General features: G+C 62.3%; 3 protein-coding genes across 3 annotated transcripts in view; 2 read left to right on the top strand and 1 right to left on the bottom strand.

The window, feature by feature from the left end:
* The first annotated feature begins 560 nt into the window (after positions 1-560).
* On the top strand, positions 561-8,724 carry LOC141998213 (alpha-N-acetylgalactosaminide alpha-2,6-sialyltransferase 2-like). The gene is made up of 10 exons (XM_074970892.1): positions 561-871; positions 1,331-1,552; positions 2,902-3,046; positions 3,459-3,624; positions 3,951-4,128; positions 4,362-4,500; positions 5,129-5,232; positions 5,822-5,905; positions 6,278-6,377; positions 7,194-8,724. Exons 2-10 carry the CDS (start codon positions 1,443-1,445, stop codon positions 7,362-7,364), a joined length of 1,197 nt encoding a protein of 398 aa, XP_074826993.1. The 5' UTR covers positions 561-871; positions 1,331-1,442; the 3' UTR covers positions 7,365-8,724.
* A 4,133-nt stretch (positions 8,725-12,857) lies between these two features.
* Positions 12,858-25,663, bottom strand: PVALEF (parvalbumin like EF-hand containing). The gene is made up of 6 exons (XM_074972131.1): positions 25,524-25,663; positions 14,917-15,030; positions 14,435-14,570; positions 13,755-13,870; positions 13,358-13,424; positions 12,858-13,065 (listed from the first exon to the last, which is right to left on the bottom strand). The coding sequence occupies exons 2-5, from the start codon at positions 15,020-15,022 to the stop codon at positions 13,378-13,380; spliced, it is 405 nt and encodes a 134-aa protein (XP_074828232.1). The 5' UTR covers positions 15,023-15,030; positions 25,524-25,663; the 3' UTR covers positions 12,858-13,065; positions 13,358-13,377.
* AATK (apoptosis associated tyrosine kinase) overlaps positions 24,755-25,667 on the top strand; it is a 63,709-nt gene continuing 62,796 nt past the window's right edge. Inside the window, exon 1 of the mRNA XM_074972121.1 lies at positions 24,755-24,844. Within this exon, the coding sequence (XP_074828222.1) occupies positions 24,763-24,844 (82 nt within the window). The 5' untranslated portion in view covers positions 24,755-24,762. The remainder of the gene's footprint in view (positions 24,845-25,667) is intronic.

The raw sequence follows: 25,667 nt of genomic DNA, 5'->3' as shown, positions 1-25,667 counted from the left end.
CCAGGTCTGGGGGCAATTACTGACCATAGTGGAGAGATGCAGAGTGGGGACTTTTCTGCTGTTCCTTTACCACCCTCCCCACTAGACGGCAGCAGTAAGCAACCCGCAGCTGCACCGAGAGCATGCTGGGAGTGCGGCCTCCCTGGGGTCCCCGTCCCCAAGTCCTGCGGGCCATGCCCTAGCCAGCATTCCCACAGGGTCGGTCTGAGAGGGCATCGGGCAGCGACCTGCCCTTGGCTCAGGCCTGGGTGCTGCTGACCCAGGAAGCAACCCCCCCATCCCCTGCAGCGTGTGGCCCTGAGCATGTCTTGCTCAGCTAGCTACCGAGTTCTCAAGACGCACCCAAGTTTCCTAGCGAAGAGGCTGGCACTGGCCTGTCTCATTGGACTAACCTCCATGTTCTGTTTTGATAAAGGGCTCTTAAAACAGTCTAAACAAACAGCCCTGGGGAAATCCAGCAGTCTGGAGGAATACAAACACAGTGAGTACATAAAGCTGCCTGGCCCTCACAGGCTGTCCCCCAGCAAAGGCCCTCCTCCTTGTCTCCAGGGTGCAGTTGTTGTTACTGGTATGGTGCAGGAGAGCCCGGCTGCTGCTGGCTGATAAGACATCCTGTGTATGCTGCAGCTGGGGTTTCCGTTTCGGGCTGCACTGAACGATCCACCCACCCGTAATTTCCAGTACAACGAAAGGTGCTTCAGAGACTGGTCCACAGAGACACGTCCCAGGGCTGGAAAGAGCCCTCCGTGATCAGGCAGCGCTGCTGAAAGGTGCGAAGGCAGGGAGAAGGCCCCAGGCAGAAGCATAGAACCAGTCTCCAGCCCTGCAGAGTCTTGCAAACCAAGAGGCTGGCAGGAAGGCTGAGAAGTGGGTGAGGCTGGAGGCATGTGGGACGCAAGCTAACAGAAGGGAGGGGGCTGGGTTGGAGGTGGCTAGGCAGCCAGTGAGGTGGTCTGCGGCTGGGTGGGTCGGTAGACAGGAAGCCACATCTTGCATAGCATGGAGTTCTCATTGCAGATTCCTAGGAACGGTCTCTCCCCCTTTCTGTGCCGCCCTCTCCTGGGATCCTTTCCAGTCTGGACAGAGCTGTCCGCTCCACGTCCCATCCACCTGATCTTTCTCCAAAGGGCTCTCTGCTGGCAGAGCTGACTTGCTTCAGCCTCAACGCTGCCTGGGGTCCTGGAGACACCCCCAGCTGGGTTAGAGCGGTACGAGGTGGGGGGGAGGTGAGGGATCCAGAGGGGGCGCTCGGGGCTGTGTGCACGAAGAGGCCCACCGTGGGGGTGGACAGCGGCTGAGCCGGGTTCACGTCTCTGCACCTGATCCACAGCTTCCGTGGGGCCACGAGAACGGCTGCGTTGCCCAGATCCTGCTCTGGCACCTGCTGGTGCCTCTGTGCCAGCCATGATCTGCCGTGCCCTGCGCTGGGCTCTGTGCCAGCCATGATCTGCCGTGCCCTGCGCTGGGCTCTGCTGGGTGCTGTGACCCTGAAGTTTCTGTACCAAGCCAGGACCTACTACGGCCAGGGGAGCTTCCCAGGTTTCTTCTACAGGTAAAGACCAGCCGCGCGCTCTGTTCTTGGAGGGCTCTAGCCGCTAGGAAGGCGACACAGTCCCTGCCCTGGATCTCCTGTAGCTCAGCATGTGGACACCAGCCATGGGAGCAGCAGAAATGCGAGGCTAGGGTGCCGCGTTCTGCTGATCTGGGGGGATTTCCTGCCTTGGGGGCTCTGCCAAGCTGCCCCTGCCAGCGGTGGCGTCTTGCCCTCGCTCACATCTTTGTGCCAATATTGTGCCCTTGGAACTTCCTGAACGGCAGGTGGATAATGATGAGCAAACCCGGGGACCCCCCCCCCAGTGACTTTCCCTCTACCCCTCTGGCTGCGTCGGTGTGGGGGCCGCCTGGGCCAGAGGAGCAGGGTGACGGGCTCTGGGGCGCTGGCTGTGAGGCGGTGCCGCAGGCCAGGGGATTTTTGCTTTTGAAGCAAACCAACCCCCGGCTCCTTTGTGTGCATTCGCCCGCTGCCCTGAATGGCAGCTGGGGATGAAGCGTCTGCAGGGCGGGGGCTGCTGCGATGCAGGAACTTGAGATCCTGGGTGCCCAGCACCTTCCCACTCAGAATCCCAGCTCCCTACGCCAAGGGGAGTGAGGGTCCTGGCCAGGGGGGTTCACGGGCCCCTGCTCCCCCTTCTGTCTGCCCTACAGAGCTGGATGTGATCCCGACTCCCCTGGCCTGCCTGTGCCCCTCCCCTCAGCTGGGCTGCTGCCCGGCTGCCACTGGATTAGTACTGGTGTCTGTCCTGATCTCTCATCCTCCCCTCTCAGGCATGGCTGGGCTCAGGGGATCAGTCACAGGATAGGGAGCTTTGTTTGTCTACTTGGGGGAGGGCTGGGCTGCTGGCACTGCCCCTCCCACCTGTGTGCGGCTCCGGGGTGGGGAGCTGTTCCCCCTGCTCTGTGTGTCAGGGTCTTCACGCGCCAATCCAGCACCACAGGGGGTCAGGTCTATTCCCACATGGCCCAGGGAGGGTGCAGGGTTCTGGTCTGTGCAACTTCAGGGCTTTAACCTTTGAGGTGACCAAACTCCCATGCCTGGGGGCAGAGCTGATGTGCAGGAATGGGGGCAGGAACAGGGGCAGAGCCTCCTTTAATGCCCCATTTTTTCATGCGTAGCTGCCTTCATGTGGCACCGCTGGCCCTCACTTCCACAGGTGCCGTCCTGTAACTAGCCATGGGGGGCAAAGTCCCTAGCTACAGGGGCCAACCATGCAGCCTGAAGCAGCAGGGCCCCGCGCCCCCTCAGGGATCCTCCCCCTAGATCGGGTCTGATGGACAGACACCTTGCCAGGCCAAGGGGAACGCACTGTGAAACTGCTCTCTTCTCTGCCCCCTGCCCCACAGGGATCCTGTCGGAGCTCGCCAGCCCAGAGCCGGACCCATGACAGTGCAGACACCGGTGACCCCACTGGGCAGTAGGGCCCCCACCTCCACGCTGCAGCTGTTCTTGGGGGACCTGTATGGCCGGGACAAGACGTACCAGGGCTCGGTATGCACCACCTGCTCCCTTGTGGGGGTGAAGCCTGGGGGCCCTAGGCCTTGGATTTGTTCCTGGAGGGAGAAGTGTCACTCCGTGGTCATGCACAGGAGGGTTGTGCAGTGCCAGTGAGGACAATGTCTGGCTCCTGCTGCCCGGCTCCCGTTGTCCCCCTTGGCGTCCTCTCATCCTGCAGCTCCAAGGGGCCAGAAGGGGCCAGCCTGAGCTCCCCTGTGTGGCTGCCCAGATCAGGGACCTCCTGGTTGTGTCTAGTGCTGGCCTCGAGCTGCGCTCACACACAGACTGCCACCCCCGCCCCCCCGGGCAACATTGCCTCCCTTCCTGGTAGGCTCCCCCTTGCCCCGCTCCTGGCATGGCTGCCTGGCTCTTCCTCATCCCCCGCTCTTGGGTTTTGCTTTGCCAGAGGTGCCCCAGTGGCATCAGGAAGAGGATCGTGGGCACCAAGTTCAGCAGCATCTTCCTGGAGGCCATCCCCGTGCTGCAGTGGGCCCAGCATGCCTGGCTGGCTGAGTATCGACGCCTGCAGAGCTACGGGGGGGCCCACGGCTGGCAGGATGTCAGCTGGCCTGGTGAGAGCTCGCCCACAGCTCGTGGTGGGGTGTGAGGGGCGCACGGGGCCACGGGGGGAGCTGTCTGTCGCCCTGAGAGCTGAGCACTGGCCTCTTGCTCCCAGGAAGGCTGGGGCCTGGCGCTGCCCTGTGGAGGCGACGCTGGGTCTGCCGTGTGGGGAGCTAGCACTGGGAGCGCCTGGAGCATGTCAGCTGGGCACCCTGCTGTGACACACGCTGGAGTTCCCCTTGTGCCCCCGTGGCTGGAGGTGAAGCCTGCCATGTGCCAGGCACGTCGCCTGCACCCTGCCCCCGGCTCATCTCCCCGCCCTGGTTTGTGGTTCCAGTTCTGAGGGACACACTGACCCGTCTCAACGCGTCGGCCAACGGGCGCATGTTCGACGCCCGCCCCGGAGCTGCTGCGGGCGGCTCCCCCTGCGTCCGCTGCGCCGTGGTGGGCAACAGCGGCATCCTGAACGGCTCCCGGGCAGGGGCTACGATTGACCAGCACGACTATGTCTTCAGGTGAGAGCTCGCCAGGGGGCTGGGCAGCGTGGTGGGGAGGGGGGTCGTACCTGCCCCAGGTGAGAGCTCGCTGGGGGGCTGGCTGGGCAGCGCAGTGGCGGGGTTCGTATCTGTCCCAGGTGAGAGCTTGCTGGGGGGCTGGCTGGGCAGCGGGGGGGGGGTCCTACCTGCCCTAGGTGAGAGTTCGCTGCTCTTCAGGATGGAGCGCTGACTCTCCCCTCCCCTCCTCGCAGGACCAACGCGGCCCTCACCAAGGGCTTTGAAAGAGACGTGGGCCACAGGACCTCCTTTTACATCTTCTCCACTAACACCATGATGAACTCGCTGCATAACTACGCCAGCGACGGTTTCCGCCAGTTGCCCCAGACTCCGGTGAGGGGACACGCCTACCCCTGGCCATCACATGCTGATGACGCTGGCGAGAGCCCAGGTGTCTGAGCATCATGAGCGGGGAGGCAGTGTGGCCTAATGGATGGAGCACTGGACTGGGACTCAGGAGTCGGGGGTTCTATTCCTGCTCCAGCCACTGAGCTACTGGGTGACCTCTCTCCCTGTGCTTCAGTTTACCCATCTGCACAATGGGGAGAATTATCCTGACCTGCTTTGTAATGTGTTGTGAGATCTACAGATGAACATTGCAAAATTATTAATTTTATCATCTCACACACCGCTGTACTGATGCCCTGCACTCCCACCCCACAGCCCTTCAGCTAGTCCAGCCCGGGGCTCCCCGCACAGCTCTGCTGATGCACTTCAATATTAGCCCTGTTGTGGGGCCGGTCCTGAGCCCAGGCTGCCAGGAGTACTGAATAGCAGAAGCCAGCTCAATGCCAGGGGTGACTCTGGGCTCTCCTAGCCCCGGGCTGAGCACGGCTGCCTTGTCACCCCCCCAGGTCAGGCAGCAGTAAACGAGGAGCCTAGCTGAGGGCTCCATAGGGAGGGGAAGGCAGTGCTGGGCCAGGGGCCAAGGCAGCGTTAATCGCCGTATTCATTGCAACAGGAAACCAAGTACGTCTTCCTCCCGGACCACGACCGAGATTACCTGCTGCTCCAGGCAGCCCTGACTAATCGCCCTGTCAACAGCGGCCCAGATGAGGGTGCTCGGTGAGTCCCGGGGCAGGGAGGTGGGTCCATGGTTTGCTTGGTTCCTGTGCTGCCCCAGGTCCATGATAATACACTCCAGGAGGTCTGAGCGCCCACTGCCCACCACACGAGGGGAGCCAGGTGCCCCCAATCCATGTAATGCTTGGGAAGTGGGGGCCAGGTCCCATGAGGCACTGGCAAGGGGGCAGTGTCTGTTATGGGGGTCACTGATGGGGGAGGTGGGAGCCCACGACTCTGTTTGCCCAGCATTTCGGAGCCTCTGCTCTCCGCCAGGTGCAGGACCAAGCTTCCCTGCCCCTGGTGCCCCGGGGTCCGGTCGCTATCCACAGGAACAGCAGCCTGCTCTGATGCTGCTGTGGTTCAGCAAAGGGGCAGCAGGAGCCCCAGCCGAGCCCGCTCCTTGGTCATAAGGCGCGAATGGCTCTGGGTCTCCGTGAATGTCTGCAGAGCCGGGGGTGGGGGGGATGCTGAGCTGGACAGGCCATTGCTCTGCTCCGACCCTGCAGCTGGGGCAGGCTGAGGACATGCCCATGGGGAGTCCCCTCGGGCCGGGTGGATTCTCACACCCGCTTTCATCTCCTCCCCACAGGCCGGAGCGATACTTTGGGAAAGACCTGCGGGCAGAGAAGTTTAAGATGTTTCACCCAGATTTTATCCGCTACGTCAGAAACCGGTAATGATCCTGTGTCGGAGCCTTTGGCTGCAAGCGCTTCCCGGGGCCCTGCACTGCCATGGGAGGAGGGCTGGATGGATTCAGGGCCCCGCAGCCCCCAGAGCCCTCAAGTGGTGCAGAGACAGAGCCTTCACCCCCGGGGAGGCAGAGAGAGAGCCCCTTGTGCTCCAGCTGATCTGAAGGGCCTGTGTGGCTGGCTCCCAGGGGAGCCATCGGCCAGAAGACAGGTAACTGCAGTGGCGGGATCCTCTGGCCCAGCTCCCTTGGCGGGATGTCCCAGGTGGGGTGCTCCGCTGGGTGAAGGCACGGTCCCCACCGTCGGCTATAGTCGCAGCAGTGATGGTCTCTTCCCTCTTCTCTCCCGGCTGGTAGGTTCCTCCGCTCCAGCATTTTGGACACCCCGCTGCGGAGGCTGTACCGTCCCTCCACCGGGGCAGTGATGCTGTTGGCTGCCCTCCACACCTGCGATGAGGTAGGGCCGGCTACTAACCTGCTCTGGCCACTCTGCCCTGACCACAAGGCAGAAGGTGCCATCTGCTGGTCCCAGGGCACACTGCCAGCCTTAGGATGGGAGGGACTTGGGTCATTTCCTCACATCCCCAGCCCCTGTGGTGGACTCCTTGAGGGACAGCATCCCGTCTGTGCTGCGCCGGTTGCTTCCACCGCTGCAAGCCGCGCTCCCTGCAGCCTCGCTCTGGAGCCTGCAGGTCTAGCCCATGTGCCGTGCTGGGCACCCCTGTGTTCAGTGGGCCGGGCTGCGCTCTTTGTCCCGCTGCGGTCCGTGCCCGCTGGTGGATGCGCTGTGCGGGCATGGTGTGTTAGCCCTGCTCAGAGCTATTTCCCTCGTCTCTGGTGATAGCTCTGCCCCCGCGTCTGGCACTCACGGTCCCCGTGTCCGGCCATGCAGCACTAGTGCGTGGCGCATCGCTCCTGCAGGGCTCCTGCCCTGCTCCCTTAGCTGGGAGCTGCAGGAAAGTTTTATCTGCGCATTCCCAGTGGGTGCAACAATCTGCCCCCCGCCCCACTCCCAGGAGCTGGCAAGACCCTCACGAGGGTGACCTCTGCGCCCCCACCCCCACCCCACGCGCACACATGGGAGCGGGTCAGGTGAGGCCCATACACCACAGGCAGCAGGTTCCCTGATCAGGTTCTGCTCCACATCTCCCTTTAGAGGGCTGAGGGGTCGGGCATTGCTTTGGCCCCTCCCCAAGTGGGATTTTAGGCGGGGTCTGTGCCTGGCAGCTCAGGGCTCCTGGCAGGGTCTGGCTAACTCCTCCCCCTCTCCCAGGTGAGCGCCTACGGGTTCATTACCGCCAACTACCAGGCCTACTCCGATCACTACTTTGACCGGATGCAAAAGGCCCTGCTGTTCTACGCCAACCACGACCTGTGGCTGGAGATGAGGCTGTGGCAGAAGCTGCACCAGAGCCGGCTCATCACGCTGTACACGAGAGGCTGAAGGTTGGGACCGTGCTGGGCCTGGACCCCTCTGCGGGCAGAGCGAAGGGACTGACGCGCCAGCTTAGGCCGGGACCTGCCTGGTGGGGCACTGGGAACAAACTGGCTGTCAGGCATGAAGCTGGGTCCTAGACCTCAGAGAAGGAAAAGCCCCATTGGACTGTCCAGCCTGTCACCCCAAGTTGCTTGGGGAAGGGTCCTCCTGCACTGGGCAACGCTGCCCACAGCCGCCTGCCAGCCCCTGAGCGGTTCCTGCCCAGAGCGGAGTCGTCACCTGACTGACTGACTGCCCTTGGAACAAATCCAGACTGTTGCTTTCTGGTGGGGGGAGGCGAATGGGGCTGAATGCAGATGCGGGGGCTGCGTAGCTTGCAGAACAGCTTGCGAGAAGGCGGCTGCATGGCAGCCCTGATCCAGGAGAGCCTTTCGCTGGGACTGAACTGGTGCCGTGAGCAGGCCTCTGGGCTGGAACGCTGCTCGCGGGGTCTCCAAGTGTCCCTCCCTGCTGCTGCTGCTGAGAATTGCCTACTACAGGAGAGTGCCTGGCCCCACCGGCAGGGAGCCCTGGCATTCGAACTCCCTGGCCTGAATAACCGGGGAATGGGGGAGATGGGGCTGTGCTAAGTCCCATTACAAAGCAGGGTGACGCCTCTGGCTCCTGGATTGTCTGTCCCCAAATTTCAGCCGGCCTTGGGACTTTGTCTAGCCTCTGGGGCCGCTCTAGGGGAGAGATCCCAGCACTCCAGCAGCTGGGGTGTGGCATGAGTCCCTGCTGCCATACAGAGAGCGTCCCTCTTGGAGCCAGAACTCTGGATGGCCATTAGTCCTTTGTGTAACCAATAGCCCTTCTTCTCCCACAGCGAGCCCCATCCTGAACCGCCAAAGAAAGGTCCTCTACCCACTGTGACGAAGTGGGACTGTTCTTAATGTTTCCTCTCAATAGTGTGGGGGTGCCTCAGTTTCCCCTAGGCAGTTCTTAAGTATCTAGGGGGTGGGGTAAGGGTGTATGATCATTGCAGAGCCCTAGAGGGCAGGTGTGTGCAGGGGTCTGGTCACAGGGAATGGCCAACACCCTGTTTCCTGGCAACTGATGGCCTGGCCCTTCCCCCCTGCAAGGTGAGAGCTAAAGGGTTGGAGAACAAAGAGATCAGGTGCCCTCCTGGCCCGGGACAGGGACAAAGCCCAGAGGAGAAGGGGCTGGAGGGAGTTTGTTTGAGGCTGGCTGGGGTCATGGAGTGAAGTACAGATGTGGTTGTCTGGCTCACTGTCCCCCAAAATGGACCCAGCTGCGGGGTCCTGTTCTCTACACCTACAAGCTCTGTGTTAGACCATGTTCCTGTCGTCTAATAAACCTCTGTTTTACTGGCTGGCTGAGAGTCACGTCTGACTGCGGAGTTGGGGGGCAGGACCCTCTGGCTTCCCCAGGACCCAGCCTGGGCGGACTCGCTGGGGGAAGTGCACGGAGGGGCAGAGGATGCTGAATGCTCCGAGGTCAGAGCCAGGAAGGTGGAAGCTGTGTGAGCTGTGTGTCCTGCAGACAGTCTGCTCCCAGAAAGGAGACTTCCCCAGAGTCCTGACTGGCTTCGTAGGGACCAGTTCCAGAGCATCGCTCAGGGACTCTGTGACACCCACCTAAAAGGAAGGGCAGTCTGAGAGCCAGGGATGTTCCAACTCAGGAGAATTGGCTAGGTGCCGTTCCTTCTGTGCCTCAGTTTCCCCATCTGTAAAATGGGAGTGGGCACTGTTCGTTAACAATGGACTCTGCTCCCCTCTGGCAGCAGGGCAGGGCTGGCACTTCCAGCTCACAGCTGGGCACCGGGCTGGGCTACACAGCTGGGAACAGAGCCTTCGCCCACCCTCCCTTTCTGACAGGACTGAGCTGCCCTGGCGTCCGCGGGGCAGAGCCAGGCTGCACCAGCTGCCCTTTGTTTCAGCAGCATTAATCAGAGCTAACTCCCCTAGTGCACCCTGGATGCTGCAGGCTCTAAATCAGTTAATCATGTGAAATCTGGCGTGGGGGTGGGGGAAAAGCAAGTCCCATCCTGCTGGGAGTCAGCCCTTGCATGGCCAAGGAAACAATCCCAGGGCACCTGCCCCTCCTCACCCCGGTGCTCTGTGCTCCCCCCCAGCACTCTGTGCTCCTCCCCCCAACCCTGGGGCTCTGTGCTCGCGCCCGGCGCTCTGTACCGGCTCTGGAGACGCAGCCCCCAGGTGCTGCTGAGCTCCATGCACCGAGGGGAAGGGCAGGCTGCCAGGGAAGAAGGAAAGTCCTGGCAGGTGTCTCAGTCCCAGCCGTATTGCACCTGAGCGGTAACTCTCGATTGCCAGGAATGGAACCCAGGCATCCTGCCTCCTCGCACCAGCGGCTGTTGGTGTTCATGCTGTACCTGCGCTTGCCTAGCGCTTTAAAGCCTCTCCCTTCAGGGGGAAGAGTTCTGCTTTGTTTCACTTGGGCATCTACAATCCCAGGGCCCGATTCCCAGCTGCTGTGAACAGCTTCCTGGATGGGACAGCGGCTCAGGCCCCAGCCGTCCCTCATTCTCTTTGCATCATTTTTTAAATGCGACTTGCACTGTAGCAAGATCATTGCACCACAAGGCAGTGTGATGTGATCTCCACCTGCTCCAAGCCAGCCGGCCCCAGCCAGTCCTGGTGCTAGCTTGGGGGTTCTAGGTGCAGGTTCCCTTCTCAGGTTGGGGCCTCCAGGTCAGTATGGAATGGGCCAGAAGTCCTGCAACCCCACCCAGCCCTGCTAGCTCAGCTGCGCTCTCGGCGGCTTGCTCAGGAAGACCACAGCTGTGGGCACAATGTAGTTGCATGGCTGATGCTGGGGTAGTTTTGGGCTGTAGGCTCAGCTCTGCCTTTTCATTGCAGCATCTCACCGTCCCGTGAGCCGCAGTGTTGGCTAACTTCTAGGCCGATGCCCAGTTCAGACGTGAATAAATCGGCTATGTTATACAACAGATTTTGGAGCTTTATGTTGGCTGGCTGCCTGGGATCCTCGGTGGAGATGGAGTCTGTTATCCCACCTGAATTGGAGGGCCGTGAGCCAGCTGTCTGTAGGGCTCCCTGGTCTGGTTTGCAGGCAGTAGCCCAGGCCCCTGGCAGGGAGGGAGCGAGGGGCTGCCCATTGACTCCTCACCTGCAGGTCTCCTATTCCCTTTGATGGGAGTCGTGTGCACGGAAAGGCAGCCATGTCTATCCTGCTAAAACGGGGCCAAGTGCTTCCTTGGGCCGTTTCCCTGGAGGGAGCCAGGCGTCGCTTAGTCTTTCCTGCTAGCTGACCCCCACTCCCGTCTGCTGGTGCAGGCTTGGGGCAGGGCTGCCCCTTCTGGCTGATGCAGCCTGGGGAAGGAGTGCAGCAGGGCAGAGACATTTCCCAGGTAGCAGAGCAAAGACCGATCTTCAGGCTCTGCTGTGCCCAACCACACAGCCCTTGTCCTGCTCCTGGCTCGGGGCTGGCGTGAGGGGGGGGGCAGTGTTAGAGTGGACTCTGGGGGGCATCTCTGCAAGGCTGGGAGCCAGGAACACCTGGGCTGTAATGGCAACTCTGCCATAGCCTGGTCCAGCCCAGGGGATTTCACCTGTTTTCCCAAAGTCCCCTGCTGCAGTCGTGGCCTCCGTGGCTGTACGGGTGGGGAGAGCAGCCCTGAGCTGCCTGCCCCATGGTTCTGTCTGGCCCGAGGGGCCTGGCGCTGACAAGAGCCTGGGCATGCTCCTGCCTCACCCTAACCCCAATGTCGAGCCAGTGTACCCCAATGGCAAAGGGGGGGTGTCGCCCCCTCTGGCGGCTAACAGCCAACTACTGCTGCCAGCGAGCGGTGCTGCTCCCTGAGCCCAAGCCGAAGAGGGGTGTCCTTTGGCCTGAGGTTTGCACCCCATTGGTGAGTGCTGGCCTGGCTCCTTATGCCATGTTCTTGGATGTGCTGCCTCGTGTTCCCCAGGCGATGGTGTCTGGGGCCCCAGCTGTTGCATGTCAGATCCAGCCTGGTCCGCACCCCAGGAATTCTGGTTCAGAGCCGGATCGCCAGCTTGGAGCTGCTGGGTCCGGCCTCGCCCAGTTCTGCTCCCATGTTCTGCATCAGGGTGAAGTTAAACTGAAGGCGAAGGCCATGGGCAGAAGCAAGGTCCTCCTCTCCACCCACAGCTCCAGAGTCAGCCAAGGCCTGGCTCCACACGGACTTTAGACTGCTCTGGCCGCATCCCAGCTGCCGTGCTCCTTGAGTTTGCCCCTGTGGGGCCCATCCCCGCTGGAGGAACGGGGCTAGAAAGGCCGGGCGACCAGCGCAGCTAGGATAAGCTTGGCCAAAGATCCCCAATTAAGGAGGCTGAAAACCAGCCTCTTGTTTAGTGGATTAGGTGGGATAATGGGAATCTCTTAGCTGGGGATTATCTGAACTGCTCCTTTGTAGAGAAGGGCCGAAGTTGACAGAGGTTTTGCGGCCTGGGAGATTGCGGCTCAATCTGGTGTCTATGCCGGGAGGGGGAGATTATGAGCTGACCCAGCCGTATCGGCTGGAACAAGTTAGCAGGATTGGCACGGGGGGATCTCGTTGAAGCAGGCATGAGAGTGCGGGTAGCTGGGCCCTGCGCCGTGCTCTCACTTTAAGAACGGAGTAGCCCCGGACCTGGCCCCTGTGCTGTACGGCGCACCAGGCTGGGGGTGTCAGGGGAAGGGGTGCGGCAAGTTAATCTGGACCCCTTTCACTGCAGCATTCAGGGGGTCTCCTCTTCCTCCTCTCTCCGCATCGCACCAGCACCTCCCCTGGCTCTCAGCGTCTCTCTCTGGTCCGCCCTCTCCCAGGCCAGCTGCAGCTCAGCCCCAGAACGGGCCGCGGTTGGGCTGAGCTGAGCTCATGGGGCTCTGAGAACAGGCCCAGCCCAGCGGTGCCAGGCCCGGGGACGTGTCCAGAGGGACTTTAACCCCGAGCTCTATGGCTGGTGCTGCATGCTGGGGGGAGGGGTTCACCTCAGCAGGCCAGTGGGGTTTGTGGACCCAGGCTGTATCTCCCCGTGCCAGGGGCTGGGGGCCAGGCCTCCTGGCTTCTCTCTCTGCGCCACTAACTGCCCTCTGTCCGGCCAAGCCCCTCGGGCCAGCGGGAATTCCTGGCTGAGGCTGCTGTGGGTACAGGGAAGGGGCCAGGCGAAAGCAGAGGGCTCGGCCGCAGACGGAATCACACGAGAGAGTCTTTATTCGGGGCAGGAAATGGACCAGGCGGATGCGAACGGCACCAGGGCTGCAATACAAGTGCTGAGGCTGCTCCTGCCCCCGCACGGCAGGGCAGGGACAGGGATGGGGGCGAGGCAGGACACGGCACAAGGACAGCGGCTGCAAATAGGAACTTTCTCCACCCCACCCTCCTCCAACTAGGGCAGCTGCTGCACATGGTGAACTGGCCCTTCTCCGGGCAGAGAGCAGCCAGCTGGCCCAGGCGGGGCTCTCCGGACGGTGCTGAGTCTGAGCGCAGTCTGAGCAGGAGGGGAGGGGGCAGGGGGAAGGGAACGGATGCAGGAGGCCCAAGGCTCGGAGCTGCTCCGGGTCTGGTTTTTCTTCTCAGTCTTTCTGCTCCCAGCCCCGGCCTGGCTGGCCCTGACGCTCTGTCGGGTTGGGAGGGCGGCACCATCTGGAATGCGCCCGCTGCTGTCCTGTGCGTCTCAGCTGCCCCCACGTCCCCGCCAGGGGAGGTGCTGGGGAGATTAAGCTGCAATGGTGGGTGGTTGTTATTTCTCAAGCCCTCCCTCCTGTCCTGGCCCAGAACTGCCTCCTACTGCTCTGGGCCTGGTATGCATCTTGCTACCCCCCCGCTCTCCCATCCCCCCAGGCCAGGTGTGGCTGCGACCTTCCCCCTCCCTCCCCAGCCCCTTCCCCTCCAAACTGGGGTCTAGGCGACAGAACACTCAGGACAAGCACGGTGCTGCACGGGCAGCCAGCAGCGGTCTCCCCGGGGGGCTGCCCCCAAAGCAGGTGGCCTGGTGCCAGGAAGTGGGGCGCACCTTCTCCTCTGCCTCCTGCCTTACTTCTTCTTGGGGATCTTCTCCTTCGTGACCAGGTCGGAGAACTCTGCAGGAAGATGAGGGAGAGGAGCAGTGGGTGCTGGGTCAGGCTGCCTTGTGTTTCGGGGCGAGCTGCACTTCGAGGCCGGGGAGGTGGGCAGTAGGAGACTGTACGCAGCAGCTGGCTTCCTGCGCCTTCCAGACACCCCAGGGAGGCAGCTGGGGGCAAGTGGCGTCTCCACTGAATGTTGACACCCCCCCAAACAGTGCCGCAGAGCGCAGTTCCAGAGAGGCCTCATGTTCCACCGAAAGGTGGGGGCAGGGTTAGCAGGGCTTGGATACCCCCGGGGCAAGTGCTATAGACCCCCACCCTCCCGGCCGCCAGCCAGCCCCCTACCTTGGAAATCAATCCTCCCATCTCCATCTGTGTCAGCCGCTTGGATTATAGCTTCAGCCTCCTCGTCTGACAAGGGCACCGCAGGCATGGTGCTGGGCACGGTGGACAGGATGTACCTGCGGGACACGTGGCACCAGGCTCAGGAGGTGGCTGGGGCCTCAGCTGGCCTGGGACAAGGAGGGTTTCACAGTGCCAGGCGGGGCAGAGCGGCAGGTGAGGTTTGAGGGGACGGGCCAGACCCATGGAGTCCCTGCAGCATGACGATGGTGCCCAAGGCCTCTGGGGGTGCCCCAGGTGGTGTCCGATTCTCTGGGGAGTGGGGGCTTGTTGGGCTGACAGCAGGTGGATTTGGGGTGCTGCAGGCAAGAGCCCTGGAGCTCACGGGCGCTTGGGAACCTGGGCTGAGAGGAGACAGGGCCAGCACCCAGAGCAGCTCCTGGGCCTGCTGCAGCCTGGATCCCACCCCAGAGCCAGGGGCACCGTGGCAGCATTTAGCCCTAGCACCGGGTGCAGGTGCCAGCCTGGCAGCCCTGGGGAGCACAGTCCTCCGGCCGGTCAGCTACCCTGCCAAGGTGGGGCACCACAGGTGTGGGGGCAGGTGTGTGCCCTGGGAGGGAGGATGGATGTGGGCAGGGACAGGGGCTAGTGGGGGAGGGAGGGTACAAGCCTCTGGCCGTTACTTGATCTCGTTCCACTCGATGAAGCCGCTGTTGTCCTTGTCCAGGAGCTGGAAAGCTTTGCGCACCTGCTCCTGCTGCTCGCTCGACGTCTGGAACTTCTGCATGTACTCGAAGAACTTGCTGTAGTTGAAGGCAGCTGCGGGCAGAGAGGGGCAGGGGACCCACACGTCAGGAAGCAGGGGGCGGGCAAGCAGGCACCTGCCCATCACAGCAAGAGACAAACCAAGAATGGGCAGCAAAACCTGCCCCTGGCTCACTGCTGCTGGTTTCCAGCCCTGCGGTCTGGGCTGGCCCAGGGCAGGCTCAGACCAATGGCCCAGGAACCTGCTGAGCCCCTTTAACCCCTTCCCTGCCCCTTTGAATTCATTGTCCAAAAAAGGAAAGCTGGGGGACAAACCTCCCCACGCAGTGCACCCGGGGCCTGGGTCAGAGCCAGCCTCAGCCCCAGGGTGGGCAGGGCCCAGCCCTGTGACCCTCCATACCATGATGTCTCATATCCGAGGGCAGCAGGTCAATGTCCTTGTCCGTCAGGGACGTTCCCAAGGCCAGCGCCATCTTCTTGACTTGGCAGGAAAAATCCTCGGCCATCCTGTCCCCTGGCGAGGAAAGGGGAGAGCTGAGCTGAGAGCCTGGCTGGTGCCGCCGGGGGCTGCTTGTCCACAGGAGGACGCAGGTGCGTGTGTGTGGATGGGGACGTTTCCCGGTGCTCCCCTTCGGGGAGGCCACGTAACCAGCTCTCATCCCTTCTCCAGCGTCAGGGAGCCGGGGGCTAGCGGAGGCCTCAGGTTAAACTCCTGGGGACACTGGACTGGACCTGCCTCCTGGTGCTGGTTAGTCTGCAGAGGGCTGGTAGTGGGTTTAGTGCTGGAGAAATACACCAGACTGAGCGCCCCAGGGGCCCAGCCCCCCCGTGTAGGCGGGGCACCGAGTCTGCACCCCCGGCTCCTCGCCACTGAGCCTCAGCCCTCGGTGGCTACTTGTCTCGGGCTGAGCAGAGCCCACCTGCTGAGGGAACAGCTTGTCCCCTCCAGCACTGCCTGTGTCCGGGGCTGAGAGCCCGCTGGGACCTGCCGGGCTGTTTCAGCCAGGCTGCGCCCCACAGCTCTACGTCAAGCCGCTGTGTAGCTTCGTCCATGCAGTGTGAGCCCCCCAGAGCCGCTCCCAGCCCAGCTCCTCTCTGCCCTTCCGAGCCAGGTCAGGTGGACAAACAGCTGCTGCGAACCTGCCAGGAGCCAGGCCCAGGCCTGCTGCACTGGGGCTAGCCAGAAGCCAGGTGTTTGGTGTTACATGCCCCTAGCCCCAGCTGGTCTCCATTGTGGGCAGACCAAGAGCAGCCCTGCCTCTGCAGCGCTCTCTCCGACTCGCCCCCGAGAGCGGCTCTGGCTCAGCGCAGGAGGGGGAGTTGGTGCCCTCTGAGTCCTTCCCCTGGCCTGTGCGTGGAGGTGGCACATCCTCCCCCAGGTCCCTGCCCACCACGTCCATTCTCCCAGCACCCCCCACCCGGCATGGTAAGACCATCCTGGAGACCGGCACTCGGAGGGGACTGGCGCATGGGCACCGACACCTCCTGGAGAAGCAGCGGGCGTCTAAGGAGGTGCCCAGTGGCTGTGCCTACAGCATGGCGTGACTGGAGCAGCTGTGCTGGGACGGCCTTGGTCAGGGCTCCGAGCCGCAGCTCTAACTCAGCCCCCGTGCTCCCTGCTTTTGGATGCAGGGTTTCCCCGTCACAGTCACTGGGAGTCCCACGGGGAAAACCTCCCAGGGTGCTGGCATTGCCTCCCCCTTTGTCACTGTTAAATGGGGGCACAGGGGGGCTCAGCTGCTGGTGAAGCCTCCGCAGGGCTGGGCGCGGGCCAGGCATCTCCAGGCTGACTCAGCTGTGCTGGGTGCATGGGCGGGGGGTTGTGCTGAGAACCTCTGACTCCTCCCAGGTGGAACAAAGGGGCAGGGGCAGGGGCGGGGGTGGGGAAAGGGGAGGGGGGGATGTTCCATGATCTACCAGGCTGTTTCCTGCCCCTGGGATCCCAGCCAACTCCCCACCCCTGTGTTTTTGGCCTGGTGCAGAGCTGGGAACCCTCTGTCCCTGTGCAGTTTTGCACACTCACAGCGTGACCCTGGCACACTCACACCTCCAGGCAGTCTCAGTGCCTCCTGGGGGGATCTGCCGCACAGGCCTGCAGGGCCTGGGTCAGCATGAGGGCAGAGAGGGGGGATTTTTCTAGTTCTGCCTGGCCTAGCTTCGAGGCTTGTGTCCCTGCTGAGCTGCTCCGAGGGACTAGGGCAAGAAACAGCCCCTGGCTTCCCTGCAGGCCTTGTGGAGATGCTGGCTAGAGGGAGCTCCGTAAGCCCCGTGCATCGCCTCCCGTCCCCTGTGCTGCCTCGCTGCCCGGCATGGCTCCTGGAGGAATGGGGCGATTTGCCCAGGCCATGTGCTGCCTCCAGTCAGTTCTGCCAGGCTCCATGCACAGGGGCCCCTTTCATAAGGCACGTGTGTGCGCCACAGGCTGCCCGCGAGGCACTGGCTAGAACGCCTGCCCTGCAGCCGCCACAGCAGGGTTGCCCGCAGTGCCACGTGAGCACCGGGCCTGGCTGACTCTGAGGTGATGGGATCCCAGCTGTGCCATGGCTGGGGGTGGCATTTGGGCCCCTGCTCCTGGACACCAGGTTCTGTCGATGCTGCTGGCGCATTCCCACGGGGGCACTGGGGCCTGGCGTTCCCGGGCTCTTTGGGCACCCGTGCCCGTTGCTGGGCTCGGACCTTGGCTGGCCAGGCAGATGCCAGCTGCTGGCCACTTGACTGTCGGCAGCAGTACAAGGTCTGCAGCAAGTGTCAGGGGGCCCAGCCAATGGGCGTCCCCCTCCCCTGGCCTGGGGGGCTCACCCCAAAGCTGGCTCTGTGCCCTGGTGTTTGGAATGGCTGAGTGCCCTGGCCCTTGCTTTCCTGGCCCCCCTCACTGACGGCTGCTGAGATCTCCTGGCACATTGGGAGGGTTCCTTTTACTTGTGACCTTTCACGGGAAGTCGACGTGGTCGGGCACCCCCTCAGCCAGCTCGCCAGGGCCCCGAGCCCCCTGCACGGCTTTCCCCAGGAGACCAACACCCCACACAGGTCCCCTGCCCAGTTTGCTCTCAGCACAGGAACGGCCAGGGACCAGTGGGACACTCAAACCGCCCCCTTCCCACCAAGGAGCCATTTTGTTAGCTCTGGCGTTTCCCTTCTCCCTCTGTAGCCCCGTCCAGCATGGGCTCTCGGCTCACTCTGTGGGCGTTAGTTCATGGCACCTCTCAGCCTCACTGGGATATCTAGCCCCATGTTACAGCTGGGCAAACAGGGCCAGAGAGGGACGGTGCCTCGCCTACAATGTGAGCTGGGAGTAGAACCCAGGTGTCCTGGTTCCCAGCAGAAACCCCCAGACCAGCTGGGTCAAAGTCCGGGCTGACTTACCCCTGTGTCAGCCCATAGGAGGGCAGCAGGCACGAGCCCTGCTCGGCCCCACCTCTCCTGGGCAGCAGGATGTCTCCCCCTGGGTTTATTATGTTGGTTGTTGATGGGGCCCCCCCACAAGCGCTTCTCTTTGCCCTCCGCCCCATGCCCTTGCTACGGGGACTGGCACCAGCTGCAGCGTCAGACCACAGCAGGGACCCTGGAAACCCTCCAGCACCCCCGCCATGCCAGGAATCCTGCTCAAAGGGCAGAACCTCAAGCCCCCCTCCCATGGTAGCTCGTGTATTTATTTCTGGGGGGGTTGCATGTTGTTTTGAAGAAGGCTCCCTCCTCTCTGGGACTCTTCTATTCACAGGGCAGCGTCTTGTGATGCGACTCCGCTCTAGAGTTACACTGAGCCGAAATATTTCAGCCTTCCCAGTGGACTATCCGGTTCATGGGGCCAATGCAGCCGGCAGCTATTTGTGAAGGGCAGGGGCCTGCCCCGCTGGCTCTGGCCCCTCGGCTGTGCTGCGGGACCTGGCCCTCAGTGAGCTCCTGGGGTGCCAAGCAGCCAGGCGCCCCAGCAAGGGGACGGACTGACATTTGAAAGGGGGAGCAAAATCCTTCCAGTGAAATCTTGGCCTTGCTGAGCCCAGACGTCACTGCTGACCCAGCACGAGTGCCAGGGGGACCCAGGGGAAGGGCCCAGGCCGGGCACTGGCACAAGCCCTGAGTCCTTGGGCTGCCCGGCTGCTGAGCTCTGCAGGGGCGGGTATTCCCTCTCTCCCAGCATGAGGCCCATGGCCCATTGGGACCACAAGGGCCATTGCATTTGCCTTCTCTCCCTTGGGGGACTCCTGCGTTGTATTTATTTAAAGTTCCAGTCACAGTGAGGGAGTTGGGGGGGGCAATCCCCTGTCCTGGGCTAGGGGACCCTTTGACTTTTAACAGTACAAAACAAAATCCCCCCACCCGGCAGCTCCCCCCATCCCCACTGAACTGTACCAGACCCAAGAGCTCAGCCAATGCCTGCCTGGCTCTCCCCGGCCGTACCCCTCTCCCCGGCAGCACAGCCGAGATGGGCTTGCAGCATGCTCGCAGGGTGACTCTAGCCAGGCAGGCTGTAGGCTGGTCCCTGTGTGTCCCATGGGCCCTGGCCTGGGTGGCCTCTGACGCCCACCAAAGAGCTGCACCTAAAGTCCTGCATTTGCCATCAGAGCCATGTCCCTCCCAACGGGGTCAAGGACTAACAGTGCGGCCGTGGGCTCTGCAGACCCCTCCCTGACGGTGGCTGTGCCCCTAAACCAGCCACCCAGCTCCCAGGGCCTGCGGAGCACCCTCCCTCTTGTGGGGACAGAGCCGGGAGGGTCACGTCCGGACTTGGTGGGCAGCGGGTGCCTTGCACAGTGCACTCAGACCCTGTGACTTTCGGGAGCCTTCTTGGTTGGCACTCAGAGGCTGGTAACTCATCATCACCTCCCTCCTCCAGCTCCCCCTCAGGCTGGCCAGGCCATTCCCGCTGGAGCCAGCTAGCAGAGCTGGGGGCTCTTTCCAAGCTGACTTCTCCCTTGTTTCTGTGCACGGTTTACAGCTGATGCCTCGTTCCTCACCAGCTGCCTTCTCCTCTGGCTTATTCCCACCTGGGTCTCTGGCTGGCACTTACCTGGTGCAGGCTTCGTGGCAGGCTCCTTCCAGAACAGCCCTCAGCAAGTTCTCCTGGGGCGCTAGGCACGTCCCTGGTTTTTATAGGCAACGCTTGGGCTTGCTATTTAGGGAGTGCTGCACCTGTCGGCCACTGCAGCCCTCCTGGGCCCTTTCAAGATGCTGGCAGCAAGCGGCTTGGATTATCTTGGCATAGCTTAGCATTAGCAGAGCCTCATTAGCAGCTGGCATCTCAGCACCTGCGCTGGCCATAGAGCTGCAGGAGAGGGAATCTCCAGAACAGATGCCTACTCCCAAAAGCCCTCCCTCACTCCAGGAGCAAGCAAAGCCCCCCGCTGGGGTGACTGGGGGAGGGGAGGGGAGGGCCGACGTTGCTGAAGGAGAATAGTGGAATGGACAAGCTGCTTGCCAGCAGGTCCCACCTCCCAGGAGCCTCTGGAACCAGTGACTGTGGGCACGTTATCTGCACTATGAAGCATCTCGGGGTTCTGTCCTCTGTCTGAGACCTGGAAACTCATGACACTGACCCTGCTGTACATAATCCCTGCCCTTTCCCCACTGCCTTCTATCCAAGCCCCTTGCATCATGTCACAAATACCTGGTGGCGCAGCCCCTGTAGGGGAGTTCTTAAAGTTTCCACTGTTTTTAATGTTTCCTCTGAATATTGTGGGGGTGCCTCAGTTTCCCCTATGCAGTTCTTAAGTATCTAGGGGGTGGGATAAGGGTGTATGATCATTGCAGAGCCCTAGAGGGCAGGTGTGTTCAGGGGTCTGGACACAGAGAATGGCCGACACGCTGTTTCCTGGCAACTGATGGTCTGGGCCCTTCCCCCCTGCAAGGTGAGAGCTAAAGGGTTGGAGAACAAAGGAATCAGGTGACCTCCTGGTCCCGAAAGGGATAAAGCCCAGGGGAGGAGGGGCTCTAGAGAGTTTCAGTTTGGGGCTGGCTGGGGACATGGAGTGAAGTGCAGACGTGGTTGTCTGGCTCACTGCCCCCCAAAATGGACCCAGCTGAGGGGTCCTGTTCACTGCACCTACAAGCTCTGTGTTAGACCATGTTCCTGTCATCTAATAAACCTCTGTTTTACTGGCTGGCTGAGAGTCACATCTGACTGCGGAGTTGGGGTGCAGGACCCTCTGGCTTCCCCAGGACCCTGCCTGGGCGGACTCGCTGGGGGAAGCGCACAGAGGGGCAGAGAGGATGCTGAATGCTCCAAGGTCAGATCCAGGAAGGGGGAAGCCATGTGAGCTGTGTGTCCTGCAGACAGGCTGCTCCCAGAGAGGAGACTTCCCCAGAGTCCTGCCTGGCTTCGTAGGGAGCTGTTCCAGAGCATCGCCCAGGGACTCCGTGACAGCTGGAAAGCCCCAACCAAGCAAGCAAGGCCTCAGAGGGGGACTCCCCCGCCTCTCAGCTGAGCAGAGACCCCAGCAGAGACACCTGACTCCTTTCCACTTAGGAGGAATATTCTTTCCATGTGTGTTGTGCTCTCTGCTCTTGCTCAGCCTGTGTGCTGTGCAACCACTCTCACAATCCTCCACGCTGGTTACGAGGGGGAATTGTGCTGATCAGAGCTGGGTACAAAGCAATGTAATCTCGAGTCCCAGGGAGAAAGAAATTAGTTCTGAATGATGCGGCTGCCTTCCTGGAGAACGTTTATTTGCAAGAAGACTTTACTTCTCCAAGCCAGGATCTATTTGTGGCAGCGCGACAGCTGCAGCGCAGCCTTCTTTGCAAGCTCAGGTCTTCTGAACAATTAACAGTGCACGTAAATTTGGCATTCAGTATTAAAAGTGCAGGAGAGGATGCTCCCTGTTGTGCTAAAAGCTCAACCCTATCAGCATGCTGCTATGCCCGTGCAGCTGGGCTAAATGTCCATCCTCCGATGAGGGCTTCCAGTCGCCACAGCCCAGCAGATGCAGCCCTGCAGACCTTGGGGGAAGTCTGCGCCGCTCTGGAAGACTTCAGCTGGCCTTTTTCTCCATGCTGGGATGGACCAAAACCCGTCACTCAGGCCCATCTCCGGCTTTGTGAGGGGTTCTTCCTTCTTGCCCTATGAGGGTGCAGCCCAATGGCTGTCCCATGAAGGGCTGTGGTGACCTTTCCCTCCAGGCAGTCCAGGCAGGAGGACTGGGCTGGGGCAGCTCGTCCTGTTGACTGCTGAGGAACGTCCCACGCTGCTGCACGTCGGCACAGGGCTGCTGGACAGAAGACCGAGGTGAACTCTGCAACAGGACAATCAGCAGGGGCTGTTGGGGCGAACTGGGCATGGGAGACCTAGCGAGCCTGGGCACCAGGGGAGCAGCTAGTAGGTCACCGGGGCCTGGGGAACATTAAATCATGTGCCAATCAAGTGAGGTAAATGTCCGGGAGGCAGGGAGGGGGAAGGTGCACCTCTTGCTGAGCACAGCCTCCCCCTGGGCATGTTGCAACACCACTGTTTGGGAAAATAGGGCCACCTGTTCGGTTCGGTCAGGTCTGTGGCATAGAAAGGGAGGGGAGTCCCTCTGGCTGCCCTGGTGAGATAAGAGCCTTTCTGCCGCCTCCCCTTGGGATGCTGGGTCCTCAGGTCATTCCCCTGCCCCACTAGCTCCTGCCCGGCCAGCTGCGTGGCACTATGCTGACCTGGGAGTGGCCGCCAGGGTGGTGGGAGCCATCTTGCCTCCTGGTGACGCCGTGAATCCCATCTCTGTTCAGCGAGAGCAGCTTTGCTGATCGCGGAAGCAGCTGCTTTCCAATGACTCCGAACCCGCTCTCCATCTTTTATGAGGACGCTCTCCAAGCACTTCGGACACCAATATAAAGAACCCGATGTGCTCTCCCTGCTCTGCCTTTGTGACACAGCTAAAGAAAGATCATCTCCCATCATAGACAGGGAAACCGAGGGACAGGTGAACAGCGAAGTGACGTCCCCAAGGTCACACAGCAAGTCAGCGGCAGGGCTAGGAACGGAACCCAGCACGCCCGGTTTCTCTGTTTTAAAACCAGTGGAAAGGCACAAATATCCCCGGAGCCCCGTGAGGAATGCGAACAGCACTGGGGCAGCTGGGCGGGCGGAAGCAGTGAAGAGCTGGCTGCTCTGTGCACCAAGGCCAAGTCTGGGTCCGCGGCAGCCACGCAGCCCTGCCAGACGAGACGCCCTCCTGAGGGAGACGCCTGCAGCGCTGAACCAGGGCTGTGCTGGGACGGCTGCCAGTCGGGCTCTGTTGGGATCCGGCTCCCATTGTAGCCAAAGCCCCCGGGCTCCAGGCAGGGGCATGTGTAGGCGCCGGTGTCTGTGTTTGTTCTGTTCATCTCCGTTTGTAGCTAGGGGTTGTGGGGTTGAAATAACATGAGATGGGGGCTCGTCAGTCCCTCGGGGTGGACACAGCCGGGGAGCCCAGATCCTGGATCGTTCTGGTGCACAAAGGGATCTCGAGTGCACCGCCGGGGTGAGACATGGCCCCCGTGCTCAGCTAGTGGGGTGTCCTGGCGATGCCCCAAGCGGGGCGGGGGGTGTACGTGTGAGAGAGCACTGGGGAGAGCCAGTGGCAGCCGGGGAATCATGTCAGAAAAATTGTTGGGGGACAAAACTGTGTCAGCCTATGGAACATGATCTGTGATGACACACGGCCGGGGGGAGGGGGGGAACCAATGCTGGGGGCGGGGAACTGCCCCCAGACAAATGAGCCCCCGAGTATGAGCTGCGTGGGGGGGAGGGGGGGTGCCTGTGCACATCCGCAGGACAAATGGCTCCACTTGTGATTTTATTCCCGAGTTTAAAACAAATAATATTTTATTTTTTGCATGCAGAGCCCCAAGTCAGTTTACTGCATTCCCCCCCTCCCCTGCATTGGCCCCCTGCCCCCACCTCTGCACTAGCCCCCCATCTCCACTCCTGCACTAGCCCCCCACCTTCACCCCTGCGCTAGCCCCCCTCTCCTGCACTAGCCCCCGCCCCTGCACTAGCCCCCCATCTCCACTCCTGCACTCGCCCCCTGCTGCACTATCCCCCCACCTTCAAACCTGCACTATCCCCCCAGCTCTGCACTAGCCCCCACCTTCACCCCTGCACTATCCCCCCCTGCACTAGCCCCCCACCTTCACCCTTGCACTAGCCCCCCTGCACTAGTCCCCGCCCCTGCACTAGCCCCCCACCTTCACCCCTGCACTAGCCCCCCTCTCCTGCACTAGCCCCCGCCCCTGCACTAGCCCCCCATCTCCACTCCTGCACTCGCCCCCTGCTGCACTAGCCCCCACCTTCAAACCTGCACTATCCCCCCAGCTCTGCACTAGCCCCCCACCTTCAAACCTGCACTATCCCCCCCTGCACTAGCCCCCCACCTTCAAACCTGCACTATCCCCCCAGCTCTGCACTAGCCCCCCACCTTCAAACCTGCACTATCCCCCCAGCTCTGCACTAGCCCCCCACCTTCACCCCTGCACTATCCCCCCCTGCACTAGCCCCCCACCTTCACCCTTGCACTAGCCCCCCCCTGCACTAGTCCCCGCCCCTGCACTAGCCCCCCATCTCCACTCCTGCTTTCGCCCCCCTCTCCTGCACTAGCCCCCCACCTTCACCCCTGCACTAGCCCTCCTCTCCTGCACTAGCCCCCCACCTTCACCCCTGCACTATCCCCCCTCTCCTGCACTAGCCCCCCACCTTCACCCCTGCACTAGCCCACCTTCACTCTTGCACTAGCCCCCCCCTGCACTAGCCCCCCCATCTCCACTTCTGCACTCGCCCCCCAAACTCTGCACTAGCCTCCCACCTTCACCCCCGCACTCGCCCCCCCGCACTATCCCCCCCACTTTCACCCCTGCACTCGCCCCCCACTCCCTCAGCGGCGCAGCGGAGCCCGAGCCGGGGGGGGGCAGAGGATGAGCTCAGGGGTCGCAGCCCGGCCGAGCCCCCCCCGGCTCCGCTCCCGCTCCGCTCCGCTCCCCGCTGCCCGCCGCCGCCGGGGGGACCGGAGCAAGATGGCGATGCCGCCGCCGCGCCCAGGGTCAGCACCGGAACAGCTCCTCGGCCCGCGCCGCGCCCGGCCCCCGCCCCGCGCCCGCCCCGGCTCCCCGCCGCGGCGCCCCCGCTGAGCGCCCCGGGGCGGCGCGGGCCGGGGGGGGCTGAGCCGCTGGCGCCCCCGGGGCTCTGCGGGCCGCCCGGGGCTCGTGGCGCCGCTGCCGCGGGGAGAGGGTCCGGCCCGCGCCGCTCCGCGGCTGCCTGCGCCCCCCTTGCCGCCCCCCCCGCCGCCTTGCCCTGGGAATGGCTGCGAAGCGCCTTGCTATTGTCATGTCGCCTTCATTCCTCCACCCCAGCTTCGCCTTCAGCTCGCCCTTCGACCCCGGTAAGTGCTGCTGGCCCCGGGGGGCCGGGTGTGTCCAGGAGGTGCTCCCCCCCCGAGCCCCCCCAGGCCTGCGGCTCCCCTTCCCCCCCCGCCCCGCCTGCACACGGGGCTTGTCTCCGGAGCGTGTTGTTCTTTGCCCCCGCGCCCCCCATTTTTCTTTTTGCACGGATTCAACCCTTCCTGACCCCCATCAGCGCTGTCAGACCCTGGGGGGGCCGTGGTTAAGGGGTGGGGGTTTTTATTTATTTATTTATGCATGCATGCAGGCATGCTGCTGCAACCCTGCAATTGTTTTGCAGTGATTTTATAGGGACCTAAGGGAGATAAATGTCTGCAAAGGGCCGGGCTGATTCCTCAGCCGGGGCAGCCTCTGGGGAGGGGGCGCGTTCCCTGGACATGGGTACCTGAGGTCACTCAGCATCCCACACCTGTCTCGCCATGTTGGCTGCCAGGGAGAAGGAACGTTTCTCCAGGGGCCACTCCTGCTGCCTGGCGGGACCGGGAGGAGGGGGTCAGTTTGGGTGTTTTGCCCACATATTGCTTTGAGCCTAAAGGGGGAAACTGCATGAAGCCAAGCGCCATGTGGCTTGGATCTCTGGCTCTAAAGGGGGGAGGTGGTTGGAGCTAGCTGTAGGGACTGGGGTAAGAATGGATATCCCGTCGGCGATCGAGCCCAAACCTCAGCGCAAGCTTCGCGGGAGCTGCTTTCCCTGCTGCCTTTCTCTTGGGATCTCTTGGGTTATTTGAACCTGGGTCCCTGATTCACAGAGGGACAACGTTCCTGCAAAGCCAGGGCTGGTTTGGCTCCCACGGACACCTCTCA

The sequence above is a fragment of the Natator depressus genome, chromosome 14, assembly GCF_965152275.1.
Source record: "Natator depressus isolate rNatDep1 chromosome 14, rNatDep2.hap1, whole genome shotgun sequence".
NCBI lineage: Eukaryota > Metazoa > Chordata > Testudines > Cheloniidae > Natator > Natator depressus.
The sequence above is the reverse complement of the archived record's forward strand: the minus strand, read 5'-3'. Positions and strand labels throughout refer to the sequence as shown.